Source organism: Carcharhinus amblyrhynchos, chromosome 2 (assembly GCF_965287045.1).
Source record: "Carcharhinus amblyrhynchos chromosome 2, sCarAmb.v2.hapA, whole genome shotgun sequence".
Lineage (NCBI taxonomy): Eukaryota > Metazoa > Chordata > Chondrichthyes > Carcharhiniformes > Carcharhinidae > Carcharhinus > Carcharhinus amblyrhynchos.
The window spans coordinates 101,101,985-101,124,586 of NC_137325.1; the positions used below are offsets into that span (position 1 = coordinate 101,101,985).

Consider the following 22,602-nt stretch of genomic DNA (forward strand, 5'->3'; position numbering starts at 1 on the left):
CTATCTGTGTAGCATTTACGTATCTCCGTGGGTCTCTTCTGGATGCTCTGGCTTCCTTCCACAGCCCAAAAGACATGCTGGCTAGGTGTATTGGCCAAGCTAAATTCTCCCTCAGTATATCCGAACAGGTGCCAGAGTGTGGTGACTAGGGGATTTTCACATAACTTCATTGCAGTGTTAATATAAGCCTTCTTGTGACACTAATAAATAAACTCTAACTTGAAAAAAAATTTAAACTTTTAACCTCAATTCAAAAACAGTTTACAAGTTCGAGCAAGACAAGATAAATGCCACTGTATCCCAGGTGATAGTGTAATATACAACTATTGCAGGAAAAGCCAAAAGAAACAATTTAAGTTGTTAGAACTTTCTGTTTCACACTTATTCACATTATCTTTTCCCTATTTATATTGCCTAGGATTAATTATTTTATCTAATCAAACTTTTAATTTCCTAACTAACTAAATGTTAAAGATTTTTCCGTACTAGCTGTTTCTATTTCCTCTGTCCCACATTACCCATGTTTCTGCCAGAGGTTAATCCTCGAAAAGAAGACAAACTTAAAAGTCATTTTTGCAGTCATTGAAACCAAGTCAAGGCATGTTAAGATAGGTGGATCACAGCTATGATCAGGACAGGTTTTAGTGTATTGAGTCCCAGGAGCTTAATGGTGCCTTGTTCATGTGGCCAGTATTATTATATGAGCCCTGTATATAGTCAATTATGACTTATTGGATCAGTAATAGTAGTTACAGTCAAGTCATGATTTTGTCCTTACCATGCATCCACACATGCTGACATCCTGTGGAGTCAATATGCAGTTACCATGAGATAAAACCTGATCAACATTTTCATGTATGCTCCTTAATCTGGTGACGTTCCACTTGCTAAATTCTGCTAATTCACCGTGGATCATGTTTTTGAATCTGGAGGTTTCTGGTTATATGAACGCATCAGTACTACTTGATTTATACGTGACATTTTCTGCAGCATATGGATGTGACAGTTACTTTCTTGTGTATTTATGTATAAATGTGCAGAATGAAGGGACAAAAGTGACACAATTACATTTTCCCTTTCTGATTTTATACAATCATGTGAAGTAATTCCGTTCAGAAGTTGGCTGAGAAATTACCATCATAAAAGGCAACAATTCCTGACATATTGAGGAACATAAGAGTTAAAAGATGGAATTGTTATAGCACCAAGCTGATTTATTAGAATATGCCAGCATTAACCTGAACATATTGGAATTGCCAATGCACATACTTTCACATCATTCATCTTAGTGTTGTGGGTGTTTTAAGACTGCTGCCTATTGATTTATATAGTGTTGCAAAGGAAGTTATTATGCTGTCACTTTCCCTTGTGTGGAGTCAATTATGAAACACTTTCTGACATTATTATGAATTTTATTTTTTATTCAGGATCCCACAGAGAAAGTGAAGGGATTCATGGATTCAAAGCCAATCCTCTCTGAATTCAACGAGCAAATTACATACTACTCTGTACGTATGAAACGTATTTCTGTTATCATGGATTAAACACTGGCATACTTTTTTTATTAGACAAAAGTAACGCTTGTCACACTTTACATTTACTATAGAAATTGGAGGCTCAGATTGATGAGTTACCTTCTTGCTACGAAGTGGGTTCAGTTCAATTCGATACACAGCAATTGAAGCTGGCATTAGTGCAGGAATGTCGCTCATGGAAGAGGGCCTTTGGCACAGCCTTGAACAGAAAAACTGCAATGGAAATGGATGAGATTTATTCCTTTATTGAAAACCTTAGCAAACAACTGAATCGACCAATTAATGATTTGGATGATGTGCGCGGAGCCATGGCAGCGCTAAAGGAAATCAGAGAAGCTGAGATAAAGATTGACATGACGATTGAACCTATTGAAGAAACATATGCCCTTCTCAGTAAGCATGAGTTGCTTTTCCAAGATGGAAATGCCGAGAGAGTTGATGGGCTATCTTATGTCTGGAAGAATATAAATGCACAGGTACTCCCCTCTAGAAATAAATCTTCAAATATACATGAATGTGCAGGTTAAGGGTATTATTTTTGAAATTCATTGTTACATAAAGCATTTTAAGAATAAACCAACTTTCATTATTTGGGGGTATTTTTCCACTTGACAAGAACTAAATTTGATTTGATTTATTATTGTAACATGTATTAATGTGCAGAGAAAAGTATTATTTCTTGCATGCAATACAGATAGAGCACAGCATTCATAGAGTACATAGGGGAGAAGGAAAGGAAAGGGTGCAGAATGTAATGTTATGGTCTTTGCTAGGTGCAGAGAAAGATCAACTTAATATAAGGTAGGTGCATTCAAAAGTCTGGTGGCAACAGGGAAGCTGTTCTTGAGTCAGTTAGTACGTGACCTCAGACTTTTGTATCTTTTTCCCAATGGAAGAAGGATGTAGAAAGTATGTCCCGGGTACCTGAAGTCCTTGATTATGCTGGCTGCTTTTTCAAGGCATCGGGAAATGTAGATTGATGAGTGAGAGGCTACTCTGCGTGATGGACTGGACTATGTTCACTTTGTAGTTTTTTGTGGTCTTGGTCAGAACAGGAGCCATACCAAGCTGTAACATAACCACTAAAAATGCTTTCTCCGGTGCATCTGTAAAATTAGTGAGAGCCGCAGTGGATATGCCAAATTTCCTTGCTCTCCCAAGAAAGTAGAGGCATTGGTAGGCTTTCTTAACTGTAGCAGCAGGACAGATTGTTAGTGACCTTGATACCTTTAAAATTGAAGCTCTCGACCATTTCCTTTTCATCACTGTTGATGTAAACGGGCATGTCCTCTGCTATGCTTCCTGAAGTTGATGACTGTCTCCTTTGAAACAAAGGGAACAATTCTGGTCTGTCTTTTCTGTTGGGGGTGAATCTTTTTCCCAGTGGAGAAGTACCTGTTGAATGTCTCTCAATAGAGGAAGCCCTGGAACTGAGAATTCAGAAGTGTTGGAAACCGTATCTGTATACTCATGACCCAGCACTTCAAGATGCTGCACCAATGCTTTGCAATTCCAGGAAGAACAAAAAATATTTTTTGGCAAGTAATAGGGGAAAAGGAAAGCTTCACTATCTTCAGGGTCTGAGGCAAGGGTTGGCGGCTGGTCCGAGGCACCACTTGAGAAGGCTAATGAGCAGTTTAGCAACCTTGTGGGCTTTTGCCTCTGTGCGTTCTGTGCTTGAATGCCTGTCAATAGTTATGAGCCATTTAAAAGGGTCCTAGCAGCTGAAACCAGCAGGTGTTTTAAAGATCAAGTACTGGAGCCCTTTCAGAATGGAGTGAAATTAGAAAAGAATTCTTTATGCAAAGGGTTGTAGAAGTTTAAAACCCTCTCCTGCAAACAGCAACTGATGATGGACCAATTGCTAATTTAAAAACTGAAATTAATTGATTTTCTTTAAAGTTATGAAGGAATACTAAGAAATGATGGATGTATTGAGTCAGGTTGCATATCAGCCATGATCTCACTAGCGATACAGATGAGTTGAGACATGACAGATTTCAGTTTATTTAAATGAGAGGCTGAGCACATAGCTACGGATAACAGTAAATGCTGGTAAAATATAAGAGAGATTCAAGTAAAAGAATTTGGTGTGATTGGTAATCATGCATTGAAAGCTCTGGTTAGTTAGGTAGTTATTGAAAGAGCATTTGGGAACAGAGGTGCATCCAAAGGGCATTCAACCATAAATTAGGCCATGCTACACTAATCAACGCTAAGGTCAATTTTGAAGTATTGAACACCGTAGGGTTGATTTTCACTGTGTTCACCTAATGTGGGAACAACCTCAATCTACAACTGGTAGGCTTACAAACCTGTTAGGTTTATATTTTCCATCTGTCTTTTGGATGGCACATGTGATTTACCATAAATTCCATTTTTATTGCATGGAATTCTGGCATTTTAGTGTTTCTGTGGGGATTGAATTCCATACAGTCCATTATTTAGTTAAAACTGTAAGTGAGAGGTCTTTTGTTTGATGTCAGAATTATATATCTATCCCATTGATTGTTTACTTTGGTTTAATCCCTGATTGGGAGCTATTGTCAGGGTGGATGGGGAAAATATTTATCTCTCTCCACTCAGAAAGTATGGGCTGAAATGGAATGGCTGCATTTCTTACCCTGCTCACTTTGACTAAGATTTTAATACAACTGGTTTTAGCAATGAATGTCAGTTCTAGGTTCTGACCAGTTCTTCATGCATAATTGCTAATCATGTAAGTAAGATGTTAATATCCTTTAGGGAAGGAAATCTGCCATCCTTACCTGATCTGGCCTACATTTGACTCCAGAGACAAGCAATGTGATTGACTTTCAACTGCCCCCCAAGGGCAACTGGGAATGGGCATTAAATGCTGGCCAGCCAATGACACCCATGTCCCATGAATGAATTATAAAAAAGACCCAAGGGCAGTTGAACACTATTCTGAATACTCTTTTCAGTGGTAATGCTGATTTGATAATAGTGGTGCCATTTTGGAGCTTGCTCTTAACCTCATATAGCTGAACATGTGATAGGAGCTGGAATGATGCTTATGTGGTGTATTGCAATTCCCATCCATACATTTGGATTTATATAATTTAACTCCCTTCTTTTTCCTTCCTATTAATAAAACTACCTCAGGGTAATCTGGAACGCTTTAGTATGAAACGAGAGAAAAAAGTGCTCTGAGCTCCTTGGAAAGCAGTTCAATTGGGAAAATGAAATATTAAACACAGCATGGTTCAAACTCTCATTCCTCATCGAAGAGTGACTTCCACATAATGATAAAAATTAAATGCTGAATTTTCCCTTTCAAGTTATAGATGAAGAATATCCTTTTCTATCATATCCCTTTGAAATGTTTCTTCGGATTTTGCCTTCAGACAGAAATAATTGACAAAACAAAAAACCTACTTTAAAAGATATGCAAATATTGGAGCAAAACTGAAGTTAGCTTTCTTTTTGCATACAAAAATATGCACCAAATTAATGCGCAAAACTGCTTGACTTCCAAATATCTGCAAAATTATGCAGTACTCTTGGCAATAACTTGCATTCTCTGGATTAGCATTCACAACAGGTAACAGGCATTACAAGAATAAAATAACATATTAAGCTGATAAATGACAAAGTAACCCAACTTGCACATTGAAGATAGGTTAAGATATTAAGATTTATCATTCAGAGAGAATCATCATTATTATTAATTGGCACTTGTGCTTTATGTCTGTCACTTCATTACTGTCTAAAACTATCTGAAACTTATGTGTAACAGGTCGTGGAGATGCAGAGTGTACTTTTAAAAGTGGAGCCTGCAATGAAGACAGATCTGCAAGAAAGAGTCAAAATCTTCCAAACTGATGTTCAGAATTTTTACCAAAACTATGATACTAAGTAAGTGATGGAGGAAAATATTATGTGATAGGAAACAGAACATCTTATGTTTTCCCTTGAGAGACGTTGGCTGAGGGGGGATCTAATAGAGGTTTATAAGATTATGAAGGGGATAGATAGAGTAAATGGTGGTAAGCTTTTTCCGCTATTAGAAATGGATAGAACGAGGGGTCACGGGCTTAGGGTGAGGGGGGCTAGGTATAAGACAAATATTAGAGGGCAGTTTTTCACGCAAAGGGTAGTGGGGGTGTGGAATGCACTGCCAAGTAAGGTGGTGGAAGCGGGCACGCTAGGGTTGTTTAAGAGTCACTTAGACAGCCACATGAGCGGTCTACATATAGGGGGATATAGCAGGCCTTACTAAACATTGTAGGCTTGGGATTACGTTTTTGCCTCAGGGATGTTACAGTCTTTGCCTGTTTAATAATGAATTTTTTGTCTCCACAGGCATTTAAGTCCACCTTGTTGACCAGCAAGGGGCATGCATGCGGCAGGTTGTAGTGGGCTGCTCTTGGACGTTGCTTCGGGAGTTGCCTATTGCTTCATGTCGTTAGTGTGCTTAAACTGGACCATCTCGAGGGCAACATGACAGCTCAGAGACTCTCTCTGTTGCTGTGCGGACACATGGATTTGGGCCTGTGTCTGTGGGAGTTTGCACGTTCTCCCCGTGGTTGCGTGGGTTTCCTCCGGGTGCTCCGGTTTCCTCCCACATCCCAAAGATGTGCTTTTAGGCTGATTGATTGGGTAACAAATTGTCCCTATATTGGACCTCCCTGATCCTCGCACATTAGGCGTAGACTAAAATCATGAATAGGTCACTGAGACAATGGGACGGCGGCGCGGGCTCGTTGGGCCGAAGGGCCTGTTTCCCGTGCTGTGTTGTTCTTTGTTCTTTGTTCTATCTTCATCACATCATAGAATTCCTGCAATGCAGAGGAGGACATTTGGTCCATCGCGTCTGTACCAACACTCCAAAAGAGCATCTTACCTACTCCCCCTATTCCTGTACCCTGCCCATTTACCATGGTTAATCCACCAAGCCTGCACATCTTTGGACACTAAGGGGCAATTTATCATGGCCAATCCACCTAACCTGCACATCTTTGGAGTGTGGGAGGAAACTGGAACACCCAGAGGAGACCCCTGCAGACATGGGAAGTGTGTACAAACTCCACACAGTCACCCAAGACCGGAATCAAACTTGGATCCCTGCTGCTCTAAGGCACCCTGCCATTTAATGTAAACAGTACTCTAGGGGAAAGTACTGTCAATTTACAATAACTTCCCTTGTGCATAGCTTTCCAGTTTTAATGGATTAATATTTAGCAATAATGTTTCTCCTGCTGGAATCAAACTGTAGTAGATACACTGGACCGACGTGAGACTTGGGGGAGGGGGTGGTTGGGAGTGTGGAAACCAGTTTAGTTTTTTCAGTCAGCTGATCATGAGCTTTTCTTTTTCTAATGAATCCTTTTCAAGTTTTGCTGAGTAAAACTGACCAGGGACTGCATTAAAAAGATAACATCGGTTCCCTAAGAGTCCCCTATCAATGGCAGCCAATGAGAATCTCTTCATCTGACATCAGAGGTATAAAAAAACAAGCTTCTGAATTTTTTTTTGGTATAAAACATGTGGTTTTTTTTCTGAATAAAGGTGTTACAAATTTTAAATCCCTCTCATATTATTTTAGAATTAGCAATCTGGTTCACTCTCTAAGCATTGAGGAGCGTGCCTGCACTTCCTAATGTGTCAACATATGACTGAGAAACCCGGATGTAATAACAGGTCTCCTTTGTGATCTGGGCTGGATATCAGGACTCTAATTGCACCTCACCTGCACTTTCCTAATGTTTCAGTAAGAGGACTGAAAGCATTGTAGTGAAGCGAGATAAGATATGAATCATTGAGCTGCTTTACTTTACAGCCATCAAGTGAATATAAAGCTTAATAGTTATAACCATAAGTGACTAAGCTTCAAATCTTCCTTAAGAATCAGGAAAATAATGAAGTAAATAACCCTGTCCCAGTTACTGAGCTAAATAGTACTTCATTTTCATCAGTGTTGCAGGAGGCCAAGGCATTGTCAATCTGCATGGAACTAAAACCTTCTGGCTTTTGTAATAATTCAGCTGAATGTTAATTTCCCATCACCAAGTGTCATTTATTATGTACCAATAAAAGAAGCCACCCCCATGGCTCACAGCTATATAGTACAATATCTTGGGAACTGCAACACTGCTCTGGGTGAAATAACAGCTTTTAACCCCCATTCCCTCGTTCAACACTTCCTATTGGCAAACCCTGCTCAGCAGGGGAGCTCGTACTCCACAAAGCCCCTGGGGAGATCTATTGACGGCCTCCTGTGGCCATCATAATGGCTTTTTTGACTGATGCTGAATATTGTTTTTTTTTCTCTATTATTTTTGGCTATATGAGGTGAGTAGACTATCTCTGAAATTTCTTCCCTGTTTAGTAATTCACCAAAAGATCTGTCAATAAAACAGGTAACCTCACAATTTTGGATTAGCAACACTCCACGGCTCATGAGAATAGAGTATGCCAGTAATAACAGGTGTAGATGATTGTCAGAAGTCCAAGAGGGGATAATAAATGAATTATTTTCTTTGTTCATTGTGTGGTCCCATATTTAATATCTGGATCGTTAACAAAAATGGACCGGATTTTGCAGGGGCAGGGGTTTGAAGGCAATTTGCTAATGTTCGTTGTCATTGCTCCTCTGAAATGAAACACAACTTCAGGCATGTTAGTCATGTGCAAATTAACTTGGAAACCATGAAATTGCAGTGTGTCATTTGAGGCTCCAACACATTCTGTGCTGTGGCTCTTCCAGCAACTGCAAAATCAGCAAAACCTTCAACTTTCCTGCCCCCAGATTGCTCATTAAGAAGTTACACCTTGTTCAACAAGATGTAACTGGGTTGTTCATGACTGTGTGATTGACCAAAAATTGATTAACAAGAGAATTGGCTCTGAGGAAATAATGTTACAATCACAGAGTACATGATTGTAACATTAATTAACATGATTAATTAGCAGTTTTTTTTAACCAAATGTTTTAATAACATTTCCTAAAAAAGGTTTATTCAGAATATTTTAGCTTCTGTCTTCATTCCAGATCTATGTCGCAGTCATTAATTTACTCAGTGTAAACATTTTGGGTGGGCTTTTCCAGCCCTGTTCACCCCAAAACTGAAAAATTCCACCTGAGGTCATGGTTAGCACTGGTTCAATTCTGGCCTTGGGTAACTGTCTGTGTAGATCTATGTCTGCATGGGTTTCCTCTGGATGCTCTGGTTTCCTCCCTCTGTCCAAAGATGTGTGAGTTGAGTTGATTGGCCATGTTAAATTGCCCTTAGTGTCAGTGGGACTGGAAAGGTAAATACGTAAGGTTATGGGGTTTGGGCCTGGGTGGGATTGTTATCGCTGTGGGCTCGATGGGCAAAATGGCCTCCTCCTGCATAGTAAGAAGTCTTATCACACCAGGATAAAGTCCAACAAGTTTATTCCATGGTCCGTCCCTCACCCGCTATGATTCCTGTGGTGGGTGGAATGGGAAAATTTGCCCATTTGTCTGCAATTTTACTTTAATGCTTTTTGTATTTCTTAGGGGAGGGTTTTTAAAGCACAGGTTAATTCAAAGAAATTTGTGTTTAACCCTCTCTCTACTTACATTGTCTGTACATTTAAGACCTCATTACCTGTGAAGACTCGCATTCCAACCATTATTTTGTAAATTGAGTTTGTGTCTTTATATTCCCTGTTTGTGAACAGAACTCCTACTCACCTGATTAAGGGGCAGTGCTGCAAAAGCTAGTGGCTTGTGCTATCAAATAAATCTGTTGGACTTTAATTTGGTGTTGTGAGACTTCTCACTGTGTTTACCCCAGTCCAACACTGGCATCGCTACAGTGTAAAATAATGACTAGAAATGCACATAGTCCTCTAAGTGTGATCTAAACAAAGTCAGATTCAGCATAACTTTCTTACTTTTCAATTTTAGAAACAAAAGCTGCTATTTGGTTTGCTTTTCCTGTAGCCTTGCCAAGTTGTAGCACAATTTTTGATGATCAGTGTATTTGTACTCCAAGATCTCCTTGTTCCTCTCTGCCACCAAACAATGTACCTTCCAAGTAATAGGTGGCTTCCCTATTCACTGTATGTTGTGAATGATCAGTAAAGAGTGCTATAATTATTTGCATTACACTGCAATGGTGATAAAAGTAAAATTCCTGCTCAGCAAAATTTACCTTGTTGTCAGCAGTGAATATCTTTGCCATTGATCCAGCCCAGAATGTTTTTGTGGCTGTAGCATACGGCTATAAGGAGAATCTTAAATGTGTATCTACCCACTATAATTTAAAATACATCCCTTATATCTAACTTATTTGCAAATTCACCCCGTGAAGATAATCTCAAAATGTGACAGAAGCAACATTGGTAAGAACATGGGCAGCAAGGTGGCACAATGGTTAGCATTGGTTCAATTCTTGCCTTGGGTAACTGTCTGAGTAGAGTTTGCACATTCCCCCTATGTCTGCAAGGGTTTCCTCTGGATGGTCTGGTTTCCTCCCTCTGTCCAAAGATGTGTGAGTTAAGTTGATTGGCCATGTTAAATTGTCCTTAGTGTCAGTGGGACTAGAAAGGTAAATACGTAAGGTTATGGGGTTAGGGCCTGGGTGGGATTGTTATCGTTGTGGGCTCGATGGGCAAAATGGCCTCCTCCTGCATAGTAAGAAGTCTTTTCACACCAGGATAAAGTCCAACAGGTTTATTTAGCAACACAAGCCTTCAGAGTCTTGCTGCTTCGTCAGGTGAATGAGGAGTTGTGTTCATAATCGGCATATACAGACACAACCCCAATTTACAAGATAATGGTTGGAATGTGAGTCTTTATAGATAATCAAGTCTTAAAGGTACAGACAATGTGACTGGAGAGAGGGCCAAGCACAGATTAAACAGATGTGTATTGTCTCCAGCCAAAACAGTGAGATTTTGCAAGCCCAGGCAAGTCATGGGGGTTACAGATAGTGCGACCCTCCTCCTGCATTTCAGGGATTCTAGGAACTGCTTTGATGAAATGCTGAATGCAGATAAACTGCAGGATTATAAAAAGATTCGCACAAGTTGTGTTTTTATTTTCCTGCAAAGTATAGGGCACTGAGCCTAATTATAGTGTGCAAGCTGCTACCTCGCTCATGTTAGATACCTCAGAGCAGAGTAGAAATCGAATCTGTGACCTTATTGATCTGTATAGTTTGATGCTACACAATGCAGTGTGCTTATCATATAAGCCATCACTGGGGACATGATGGCTCCCTTCGTAACAAAGTTATATTGAGAGTCAAAGGCCTTTATCTTACTGATTCCTTGGTGAAGATTTGGGTAACTGTGCATTAGGTATTTAGGAATGATTCCTGTCAGGATAGCGAGATTTTCTGGTGATCCTTTTTAAGGATCAATACAAGTGAAAGATGGACTAAACAAATTATAGCGAATTACCCTGTGATGTATTGTTTGATTTGCTTTCATATTGAAGAATAATTCTTAAAGATAAAGAAAGCTTTCATCATAACAAAGAACAACCCAGCACGGGAAACAGGCCCTTCGGCCCAACGAGCCCGCGCCGCCATTTTAAAGCATTTTCCTACACCTACCCTGCCCCGTGTGTATGCTAGTGGTACCCCTACTGTAGCCAGATTCAGGGGAGAATAGTGTAGGGTCAATTTGTTACACCAATCAGCCTAAGAGCACATCTTTGGGGTGTGGGAGGAAACCGGAGCACCCGGAGGAAACCCACGCAACCACAGGGAGAATGCGCAAACCCCCACAGACACTGGCCCAAATCCATGTATCTGCACAGCAAACAGTGATAGTCACTGAGCTGTCGTGGTGCCCATCTGCTGGTCCAGATTTAAGCGCACACATCGACACAAAGTACTAGGCTACTCTCAAAACATCCAAGAGCAGCCCACGCACGACCCACCGTGTGCATGCCCCTTATTTGACAACAAGGTGGACCGACACCTGTGGATTAAAAGAGACAAAACGTTAACATGTAATATTACATTTCCAGTGTCGTCCCGAGGCTCTGACCCTTTTTAAAACCGTCTTATATAACCCCCCATCCCTGTTTCACTCATGTGCCTATCTAAGTAAACCTTAAACAAGTCCAGCGTGCCTGCCTCCACCACCTTACTTGGTAGAGCATTCCATACCCCCACGACCCTTTGTGTGAAAAACCTTCCTCTAGTATCCAAATTATACTTCTCCCCCCCTCACCCTTAGATCATGACCCCTCGTGATAGTTGTCCCCAATCTAGGGAAAAGCCTGCCACTGTTGACTCTATCTAAACCCTTCATTATTTTATACACCTCTATCAGATCCCCCCTTAATCTCCGTCTTTCTAAGGAGAAGAGCCCCAGTTTTCTCAATCTTTCCTCATAACCCAGTCCTTCCATACCAGGCAGCACCCTGGTAAACCTCCTCTGCACTCTCTCCAGGGTCTCCACGTCCTTCCGGTAGTAAGGTGACCAGAACTGGATGCAGTACTCCAAATGCGGTCTATCCAACGTTCTGTACAACTGAAGCATTAGATGACAGCTCTTATACTCTATACCCCTTCCTATAAAGGCTAGCATTCCATAAGCTTTCTTTGCAACCTTCTCCACCTGTGTTGACACCTTTAGAGACTTGTGCACTTGCACTCCCAGGTCCCTCTGCATTTCTATACTCTTAATTGGTCTACCTTTTATCACATAACTCCTCCCTGCATTATTCCTTCCAAAATGCATCACCTCGCATTTGTCAGGGTTAAATTCCATCTGCCATCTATCTGCCCAGTATACCAATCTATCTATATCCTGCTGTGTCACCTGACAATCTTCCTCAGTATCCGCCAATCCTGCCATCTTGGTGTCATCCGCAAACTTGCTGATCACACCACGTACGCCCTCTTCCAAGTCGTTTATATATATTACAAAAAGAACAGGTCCCAGTTCTGAGCCCTGCGGCACACCACTGGTGACAGACCTCCAGCCAGAAAAGGACCCTTCCACTACTACTCTCTGTCTCCTATTGCCTGGCCAGTTTTTAATCCATCTAGCTACCTGTCCTTGTATCCCATGTGCCTTAACTTTTTCTACCAGCCTACCGTAAGGGACTTTGTCAAACGCCTTACTGAAATCCATATAGATGACATCAACGGCTCGCCCATCGTCAACCGTTTTTGTCACCTCCTCAAAAAATTCTACCAGATTCATAAGGCAAGACCTCCCCTGAACAAAGCCATGTTGCGTATCCCTAATCAGATCACAACGCTCCAAATGCTTATACATCCTATCTCTAAGAATTTTTTCCAACAATTTTCCTACCACCGATGTCAAACTCATAGGTCTGTAATTACCAGGGTTATCCCTACTGCCCTTTTTAAACAGCGGTACCACATTAGCTACCCTCCAGTCCTCTGGGACCTCACCTGTGTCCAAAGGAGAGAGACAAAGATTTGCGTCAGAGGCCCAGCAATTTCATCTTTCGCCTCCCTAAGCAGCCTGGGATAAATACCATCAGGCCCCGGAGCTTTATCCGTTTTTATGATACCTGAAAACCCTTAACACTTCCTCCCTCGTAATGGATATTTCCTTCAAATGATCTACAGCTCCCTCCAAGACATTACAAGACACCAAACCCCTCTCCTTTGTGAATACCGATGCAAAGTATTCATTCAGGATCTTCCCCATTCCCTCAGACTCGATGCATAGCTCCCCTCCTTTGTCCCTAAGAGGACCAATTTTCCCTCTAACCACTCTCTTGTTCCTAATATGAGTAAAATGCCTTTGGATTATCCTTAATCCTATCAGCCAAAGCCATTTCATGCCCCCTTTCCGACCTTCTAACTCCCCTTTTAAGCTCCCCCCAGTCTCTCTATATTCCTCCAGCGCTCTCTCCGTTCCCAGTTGTTTCGACCTAATATATGCCGCCCTCTTCTTCCTGACCAAGTCCTCAATATCCCCTGTGGTCCACAGCTCTCCAATCCTGCCTTTCCCATCCTTCCTCTTTACCAGCACATGCCTTTCCTGCAACATTATCAGTTTGCCCTTGAAAGCCTCCCACTTGCCAACTGTGGACTTGCCCGTTAACAACCCCTCCCAATCAGTATCATTCAGCTCCTTCCTAATCCACTATAGCTCACCTTCCCCCAGTTCAGCACCCTCCCCTTCGGACGGCACTCATCCCTTTCCATTTTTATCCTAAAGTAGACAGACTTGTGGTCACTGTTAGCCACATGTTCGCCTACTGCAACCTCAACCACCTGCCCCGGCTCACTACCCAGCACTAAATCCAGTATAGCCCCCTCCCTAGTCGGGCTAGTTACGTACTGCTCCAAGGACCCTTCCAACACACATTTTACAAATTCTTCCCCATCAGTACCCCCAGCTCTAGGCACCTTCCAATCCACTCCAGGAAGATTAAAGTCACCCACTACAACCACCCTATTCTTTCTACACCTATCTAAAATGCTTCTACAAATACCTTCCTCCACTGCCCTCAGGCTGTTGGGTGGCCTATAGTATACCTCTAGCATCGTAATTTCTCCCTTTCTATTCCTCAATTCCACTGACAGCGACTCAATCCCCAACTCCTCCATATTGTCCTCCTGTACAGTTTGTTAGCCCTCTTTATTTTCTAAACTATGGTCAGTGGAACCCTGGTGTTCCTGAGAAAGTAAATTAACTTGTGTGTTATTCTGTGATTTCTCATCACAGAGGCCCTGGAGTTGAAGGTGTTTCACCTGGAGAAGCTAATGACAGGCTTCAGATCTTCCAGGCAAGCTTTGATGAGCTCTGGCGGAAATTTAACACTTACTCTGGAGGAGAAGAGCTTTTTGGGCTGCCTGTTATTGGTAACAATTGCCTCTCCATTATTAATATGTCTGTTGTTTAGTGTTTTACATTTAAGTACAAGCAAATGCCATGCTTGTGCTCTAATTGCGTAAAAAACTATCTCCCTGCAAAAAGAAGTTGAATTAATATGTCCCTACATATTTGCATACAACAGGACGGCATTCACATTAAAGCACCAAACAAAAAACGTTTTTTAAAAAGTGCTTTATGAAATATATGAGAATAAAATGTATACTTTTTTATTTGTATTATGAAATAGAATATCCTGACTTGCTGAGAATCAAGCGCGAGCTCACATTACTTCAGAAATTGTACGGTCTTTATAATTCAGTCATTGAAAATGTCAATGGTTACAATGACATTTTGTGGAGTGAGTTGGATATTGAAAAGATCAATAATGAACTTCTGGATTTTCAGAATAGGTATGTAAAGTTTTCACAAAATATATCTAATTTCTTTAATGGCTGTCTTTTGTGGTGCTCATGTTTTGTAACACCTTGAGCAATGATTAACAATGCCAGAATAAGACAATTTTGGGCTGGTGATTTTCAAAGGGCTGCAGGTTGAGATCTGGTATGTTCAGGAATTAATAATCATGGTTCCAGAGGTCTCTGGGACAGTTTTATATTTTCACAGAGTTGGTGAGATAGAGTGAGAAACGCGACAGCCACCAATTAATTCCTTAAGAAATTTGTTAAGGTTAGAATCGTTAAATGTTTTTCCAACAGGCCTGAGTAGTCTTGAGCATGTTTGTGTTTAACTGCTGTCAGGTTTGCTGCAATGCCCTGGTAAGTTGCATTGCATTAGTTTTTATAAATATATAAAAAGGAAGAGGCTGGCTAGGGTGAACGTTGGTCCTTTAGAGGATGAGAAAGGGGAGCTAGTGGTAGGGGATGGGGATATGGCAAAGGTCTTGAATAACTTTTTTGTTTCTGTCTTCACGGAGGAGGACGTGAATAATTTGCCGGGTGTTAGCGATGGAAAGGTGGTAGGAATGGAGGGTCTTAATGACATTACTGTTACTAGAGAGGTGGTGCTCGACAGACTGGAGGGGCTGATTGTGGACAAGTCCCCAGGACCGGATGGAATGCATCCGAGGGTTCTGAAAGAAATGGCGGAGGTGATAGTGGATGCCTTGGTGGTTATTTTCCAGACGTCGCTGGATTCCGGGGAAGTGCCGGAAGATTGGAAAACGGCTAATGTTACGCCGTTGTTTAAGAAGGGTGCCAGGCAAAAGGCGGGGAATTATAGGCCGGTTAGTTTAACGTCTGTGGTAGGTAAAATGTTAGAATCCATCATTAAGCAGGAAATTGCGAGGCATCTTGAAGGGAATTGCTTGATAGGGCGGACGCAACACGGTTTCATTAAAGGGAAGTCGTGTCTGACAAATTTACTGGAGTTCTATGAGGATGTGTCTAGGGCAGTGGATAGAGGAGAGCCGGTGGATGTGGTCTTTCTGGATTTTCAGAAGGCGTTTGACAAGGTACCTCACAAGAGGTTATTGCAGAAGGTCAGGGGACATGGAGTTGGGGGTAGGGTGTTAGCGTGGATAGAGGATTGGTTGTCAAATAGGAGGCAGAGAGTGGGGGTCAATGGGTGCTATTCGGATTGGCGGATGGTGACTAGTGGGGTGCCCCAGGGGTCGGTGCTGGGGCCTCAGCTATTTACCATTTATATAGATGATCTGGAGGAGGGAACCGAGTGCAGGGTGTCGAAATTTGCTGATGACACCAAGATTGGGGGAACGGCAAATTGTGCGGAGGGTGTGGAGAGTCTGCAGAAGGATCTAGATAGGCTGGGCGAATGGGCCAGGAAATGGCAAATGGAATTTAATGTTGGCAAGTGTGAGGTGGTCCACTTTGGTAGGAAGAATGGTAGGAAGGACTATTACTTACGTGGCGAAAAACTGCAGCAGGCGACGGTGCAGAGGGACCTCGGGGTCCTTGTGCATGAATCGCAAAAACCCAGCTTGCAGGTGCAGCAGGTGGTCAGGAAGGCGAATGGGATGCTGGCCTTCATAGCGAGGGGGATTGAATATAAAAGTAGGGAGGTCTTGCTGTAGCTGTATAGGGCATTGGTGAGGCCGCAGCTGGAGTACTGTGTGCAGTTTTGGGCGCCGCACCTGCGCAAGGATATTTTGGCCCTGGAGGGAGTGCAGAGGAGGTTTACTAGGCTGATACCGGAGTTGAGGGGATTGAGCTATGAGGAGAGGCTGAATAAACTAGGCTTGTACTCGTTAGAGTTTAGAAGAATGAGGGGAGATCTCATTGAGACGTATAAGATGATGAATGGGATGGATAGGGTAGAGGTGGAGAGACTCTTCCCGCTCAAAAAAGACAGTAGGACTAGGGGGCACAGCCTCAAGATAAAGGGGAGGCGGTTTAGAACGGAGTTGAGGAGGAACTTCTTCACTCAAAGGGTGGTGAATCTCTGGAATTCTCTGCCCGTTGAAGTGGTGGAGGCTGCCTCGCTAAATATTTTTAAGAAGCGGGTTGATGGGTTCTTGATAAGAGAGGGGATTAAGGGTTATGGGGAGAGGGCGGGAAAGTGGAACTGAGCCACGACAGATCAGCCATGATCTTATTGAATGGCGGGGCAGGCTCGAAGGGCTAGATGGCCTACTCCTGCTCCTATTTCTTATGTTCTTATGTTCTTATGTTTTTAAACTTTACTCTGTGGCTCCAACTAGTGCTAGGATGAGCACTGGTCCTTGCCATCCTATCCATGACCACTTTCCAATCCACTTGGAGGAACTGCCAGCTGTAATTGGCAAGACAGTGACACCCCCAACAAGTCTGCTACTTGCCTTTGCTGCCAGTGCCAAGGAGAGAACTCCCACTTCCTGGAAGCAGTTGATGCCTCTAACTGGGAGCTGAGCAATTAGGCTATTTGCATTTTAAAATATTGAAGAAGTGATTCGGCTCCAGTGGAGCTGGGATTCAGAGTTCATCCGGGTATCAGATTCACGACCCTCCATTGAAGTTATTTTTGTTTTTGTAGATGACAATCTCCTTCATCAGAATTACAGTTGTGCAAAATGTGACAGTGGGTGAATCTGTATTAAAATGATGAGAATATTTCTAGGGATGATTTAAACTGTTCTCTATCTGAGTGAGTACTTCTCATGCTTGGTAACAAGGAACTCTATTTGTGCTTCAATTGGAGCAAGTTCTTTGTATACTTGACTAGAAAAAATTCTGCATTTGGTTAGATTAAGAGAGGTCTTTGTGTGCTTGGTTTAGACAGCAATCTATACATCATTGTTGGAGAAAGCTCTGTGGATGTTTGGTTGGAGAGTGCTTTCATATGCATGGTTCGAGTGCTGTTTGCAAGCTTGATAGAACTCTGCATGAGCAAGATTAGAAAGAGCTTAGCACATGCTTCATTATAGAAAGGTCTGTGCATGCTTGATTATGAAGAGAGAAAGTTCTTTGCACGACTGGGAGAGACAGAGGTGTCTATAGTTAGAAAGGGCAATGTGAATGTTTGGCTGAAGACAGCTGTGTTAAACACTACAGGTGGGATTTTCCAGCCACGTTTGCCCCAAGACCGAAAAATCTCACCTGAGACCAATGGATCTTTGCATGGCCTGTGTCCTGCCTGCTACAATTCCCATGGTGGGCAGGACAGGAAAATTCTGCCCTACAACATCATTTACTCAAATAATGTTTGAAATGGGCAGTCATCTGTTAAGCACATAGCTGAGATTCCATGTTAAGACTTGGGAATCGATAATCATTGAATCACAGAATTGTTATTGGGTAGAAGGAGGCCATTTGGCTCATCGTGTCTACACTAGCTCTCCAAATGAGCATCATGATTTTGTGCCATTTCTCTGCTTTATTCCCATACTCCTGCACATTGTTTATATTCAAATAATCATCTAATGCCTGTTTGAAAGCCTCGACTGAAACTCAGACCTCTCGTTGTGTGAAAAGGTTTCTTTCTCACACTGCATTGTTTCTTTTGCAAATCACTTTAAATCTGTGCCCTCTCATCCTCGATCCTTCTACAAGTGGGAACAATTTCTCCCTATCTACTCTGTCCAGTTGCTTCATAGATTTGAACATCAAATCTCCTCTTAGCCTTCTTCTCTCCAAGGAGAACAGTCCCAACTTCTCCAATCGATCCTCATAACTGAAGTTTCTCATCCCTTGAACCATTCTTGTAAACCTCTTCTGCATTCTCTCCAGTGCATTCACATCCTTCCAATAGTGTAGCACCCAAAACTTTACACAATAGTCCAGCTGAGTCTAGCTAGTGTCTTGTATAAGATCTGTGTAGCCTCCTTGCTCTTGTATTCTATGCCCCCATTAATAAAGCCCGGAATACTAAATACTTTATTAAATGCTCTCTTAACCTGCCCTGTCTCCTTGCTTGAAAGTTAGAACATGATGGGTGGTTCTTATAGATGCTTCAAGGATCATTCTTTTTTTACTTGACAGAAATCATCTGGATTCAGAAAATGGGCAGAATTTTACAATCCCCTGCTGACAGGTTTGTAGGGGTAAAGTTCCCTGGGTTATCTTTCCATCACCTTTCCATCCACCCCAAGCGGTCAGCAATTTTATATGTATTGGGTGTGGCTTTGGATGGAGGACTGTGAAATTCTGTCCATGCAATTATGATTTCATAATAGTTCAAATGCAACTGGCCTGTTGGAAAGAACAGGAGTGATTGTTCAAAAGGCTTTCTCCTATTTCTTAACTTTTAGTGTTCTTATTAATGTTTTGCATTTTGTCTTTCAAGAAGACTGAAAAATCAAATAGAAATTAATTGATGTAATTTGTGAAGTAATCAAAACAAGTATCATTTTACAATATCTAAGAATATTTTGACATTTTAGACAACAGTTCCTTCCCAATGCACCAACACTATTCTGTTCAGTAGCTACTTTAATTGTTAAACATTTTGCTTACAGAATACGGAAATTACCCAAAGCCTTGAAGGAATGGCAAGCTTTTAATGACTTGAAAATGACGATTGATGATTTCAGCGAGTCTTGTCCATTGCTTGAAATGATGGCAAACAAAGTTAGTAAATGTAATCCTTGATTTAAAAAAAAATAAATGATTCAATTAAATTTAGCAAGAGTCCAACTGTCGCAATTCTTGGACATGTTGTTGCTTTTGAACATTGTGGGCTTGATTGTGGGGGTGGACGTTTCAGATCTCCCACAAATTTGTTGGAGTTGGACTAGCTTTGGAGACCTGAGTGTTGTGAACCATGGAGAGAGCCTGATCTAGATTTGAGAATCTTTTGACAGGCAAGTTCAAAAGGTGTTGCCAACTCTGCATGCCAAAATTAAGTGCTGTGTAATTAATTAAATAGGTTTCTGATACAGTAACTGATGAAAGATCTTTGTTTTTACATGGCAAGTGATCATTAAATTGAGTGGCACTGTGAAAGTGCCAGGGATGGAACATTTAAGTTATGAAGAGTGGTTGCATAGGCTTGGGTTGTTTTCATTGGAGCAGGGAAGACTGAGAGGCAACCTGATTGAGGTGTACAAGATTATGAGAAACATGGACAGAGTGAATAAGGAGCAGCTGTTCCCTTTTAGTTGAAGGGTCAGTCACAAGGGAACATAGGTTCAAGGTGAAGGGCAGGAGGTTTGGGGGGGGATGTGAGGAGAAACATTTTTACTCAGAAATGGTGATAGTCTGGAATGTGATACCTGGGAGGGTGGTGGAAGCAGGTTGTCTCACATCCTTTAAAAATATCTGGATGAAAACTTGGCCCATTATAACATTCAGGGCTATGGGCCAAATGTGGCAGGTGGGATTAAGTGGGAGTTCAGTTGTTTCTAATGTGTCAGTGTGGACTCAATGGGCCGAAGGCCTCTTCTGCGTTCTATGGTTCTACGATTCTATGAATTCTAGCATCTAAGCTGAAAGAAATGGGGCTGGGGAGAAGGGTGCGGGTGACTCTGTTTTGTACAGTTGAGACGTGTTTCTTGATTTAATTACCCTTGCTTGGAGTGCTATCCAATTAAGCATGGCAGACATCCACCAAGATCTGCCAGCCAAATCAGAAGAGCAGTAACACAGCTAGTGATGGTCACCACTGAGACTATTAGCTGTGAGGAGAGAGGCCTTAATGGCTGAGTGCTCTCGAAGAATCATAAATGGGTTCCGGGAACATTGGTACTGAGCGGGCAGGCACCATGGATCTGTTTTGGCCTAGGGGAGGGGATGGAGGGGTGGGACTTGTGAATGGTGATACCATTGCTTAGGGGGCAGTCATTAGCATTTTGTCCCTCTGTGGCCAAGGAGTGCACATAAAGGAACTCTGTGGGAGGTCACCAGGTTTCAGTCAGATATCTTCCCAAGCTGCAGCCAGCATGCCTGAAACGGGTAAAATGCCTGCACAGGCAAGTGGTCCTGAAGTGGCCATTTAAGTGGCTCAGTTAGCCTCCCAGTGGGCAGCTGATCTTCCAACTTTGAATTGCAGCTTAGAAACTTAACAGCCTTCTGATGATGGGCTTGGAGGCCGGAAGGCATCAGGGGTGATGCCCAAAGTCTTCCCTTCTTCATGCTGCAGCAAACTTAAAGCAATTAACAATTCAAAATATTATAGTACAAACTCATTAGTACATTACCTTTTGGTGTAGAAGTTAACGAGCGAGAATTACAGTTGACAGCACTGCCTGGCATCAGGCCATAAGCTGATGATTGATATTTTGTGATGGTAGGCCATTAGTGCAGTTAGATTTGAATTTCACAGAATTGGTGCAGGAAACGTTGTTGTATATTTCTACTTGCGATCAAGCTTTATGTGCTATGGGCCAGATTTTCCTTTACTGTGCAAAAACAGGGAGCATGATATCAGAGAAATGATTTCAGACAGTAAGCCCCACTGCTAGATAATGCTGTGTTTTCACCCCAAGTTAAATTCCTGTCCACTCCATTGCCGCAAAGTGCTGTTGGGTTCTTCTCCATGGTCCACAAAATGCCAGAGGGAGTGGGCAAACCCTGGCCTTTTGCTCTGTTTCACTCACATGAGCCCTGTTATTCCTTTTGCCTCTACCACGCTCAAACTGCCTGGTATGCCTGGCAGATGATGAGAGTAGGAGTATGGCAGAGCAGTAATTTTTGATCTCTGCAAATAATAGGAGAGGACATGGTAGAGTATTCATCAACCAGTATTGAAGCATTTACCACACTTGATCAGCTCTGCTGGACGAGCCACATGGGACTCCTGAAACAAATGCTCTACTTGGTGTTTTGACAGAGCGAGTGAGCCCGAGGAGGGCACAGTCAACACCTCAAGGACATCTTCAAAGCTTTCTTAGAGGAAAAGCATCTCATTGCTGAAAGCAAGCTCTTCCAAATGTCAACAGCAAAAGGAACATGTTGCAACTTGGGCACCCCCTCCCACCCAGCCACCTCTCCAACCACCATCTCCTCCACCTGTAACAGAGACTGTAGGTTTTATTTGGGTTTCTTAGTCGCTAGAGAGCTCATTTTTAATGTAGAAGCAAGTCCTCGACTCTGAGGGACTGCCTAAGAAGGAGAAGGGTTCCCATCCTTTCCCCCCAATCTGACCTGCATGCCTGCCAATGCCCACAAAGCCCTAGCTCTAACAGTCTTCAGAGTTCTTGCTGCCTCTTCATATATTAATCAAAACTCTACACCTCCTGGTATTGACATGCCAAATTGTAGAAACAAATGACTACACTAGGAAGACTTGTTGAATGATATCTTTGGTTTATTTGTTCCAAGCCACTCCCTTTGCACAAAGAAATCTTTGCCATTTAATCTCTTCTTCCCTCCATTTTATCATAGATTTTCCCTTTATTCCTTATTTCCATTCTCCTGCCTTTCATTTGCTCAAAACCTATTAAATTCTGCTGAAAGATCAGTTAACTCTGCTTCCCAGCATCTGCAGAGTATTTCTGTTTGTATTATATATTTTCTTGAATGTTTTACCTTTATCAGTCAGTGTTACTTGTGCTATTCAAGTTTGAGAAGGAAAGATTAGTAACAATTGTTCTTCATTACAGGAATACAAACACTTTGTTATAATTATTGTATACTCCTCTCTTGTTCTGTAGGCTATGATGCTAAGACACTGGGAAAGAATTGCGCAGGTCACAGGTCATACTTTTGATGTTGAATCTGATCAGTTTGCTCTCAAAAACATAACCGAAGCTCCATTACTAAAATACAAAGAAGACATTGAGGTAACATATTTATTTTCTATCCTTTTGATTTCTTTCAAAAACAGCAATATATTTAGATAGGATCACACCCAGCCATTAACA

General features: G+C 41.9%; 1 protein-coding gene across 1 annotated transcript in view; it reads left to right on the forward strand.

Annotated features, from left to right (window-relative positions):
• The window catches only part of dnah5l (dynein, axonemal, heavy chain 5 like), a 326,877-nt gene that overhangs the window by 97,177 nt on the left and 207,098 nt on the right, over positions 1 to 22,602 (forward strand). Inside the window, exons 27-33 of the mRNA XM_080217022.1 lie at positions 1,428 to 1,508; positions 1,607 to 2,011; positions 5,296 to 5,414; positions 14,199 to 14,335; positions 14,596 to 14,758; positions 19,258 to 19,369; positions 22,393 to 22,521. Coding sequence (XP_080073148.1) covers positions 1,428 to 1,508; positions 1,607 to 2,011; positions 5,296 to 5,414; positions 14,199 to 14,335; positions 14,596 to 14,758; positions 19,258 to 19,369; positions 22,393 to 22,521 — 1,146 coding nt within the window. The remainder of the gene's footprint in view (positions 1 to 1,427; positions 1,509 to 1,606; positions 2,012 to 5,295; positions 5,415 to 14,198; positions 14,336 to 14,595; positions 14,759 to 19,257; positions 19,370 to 22,392; positions 22,522 to 22,602) is intronic.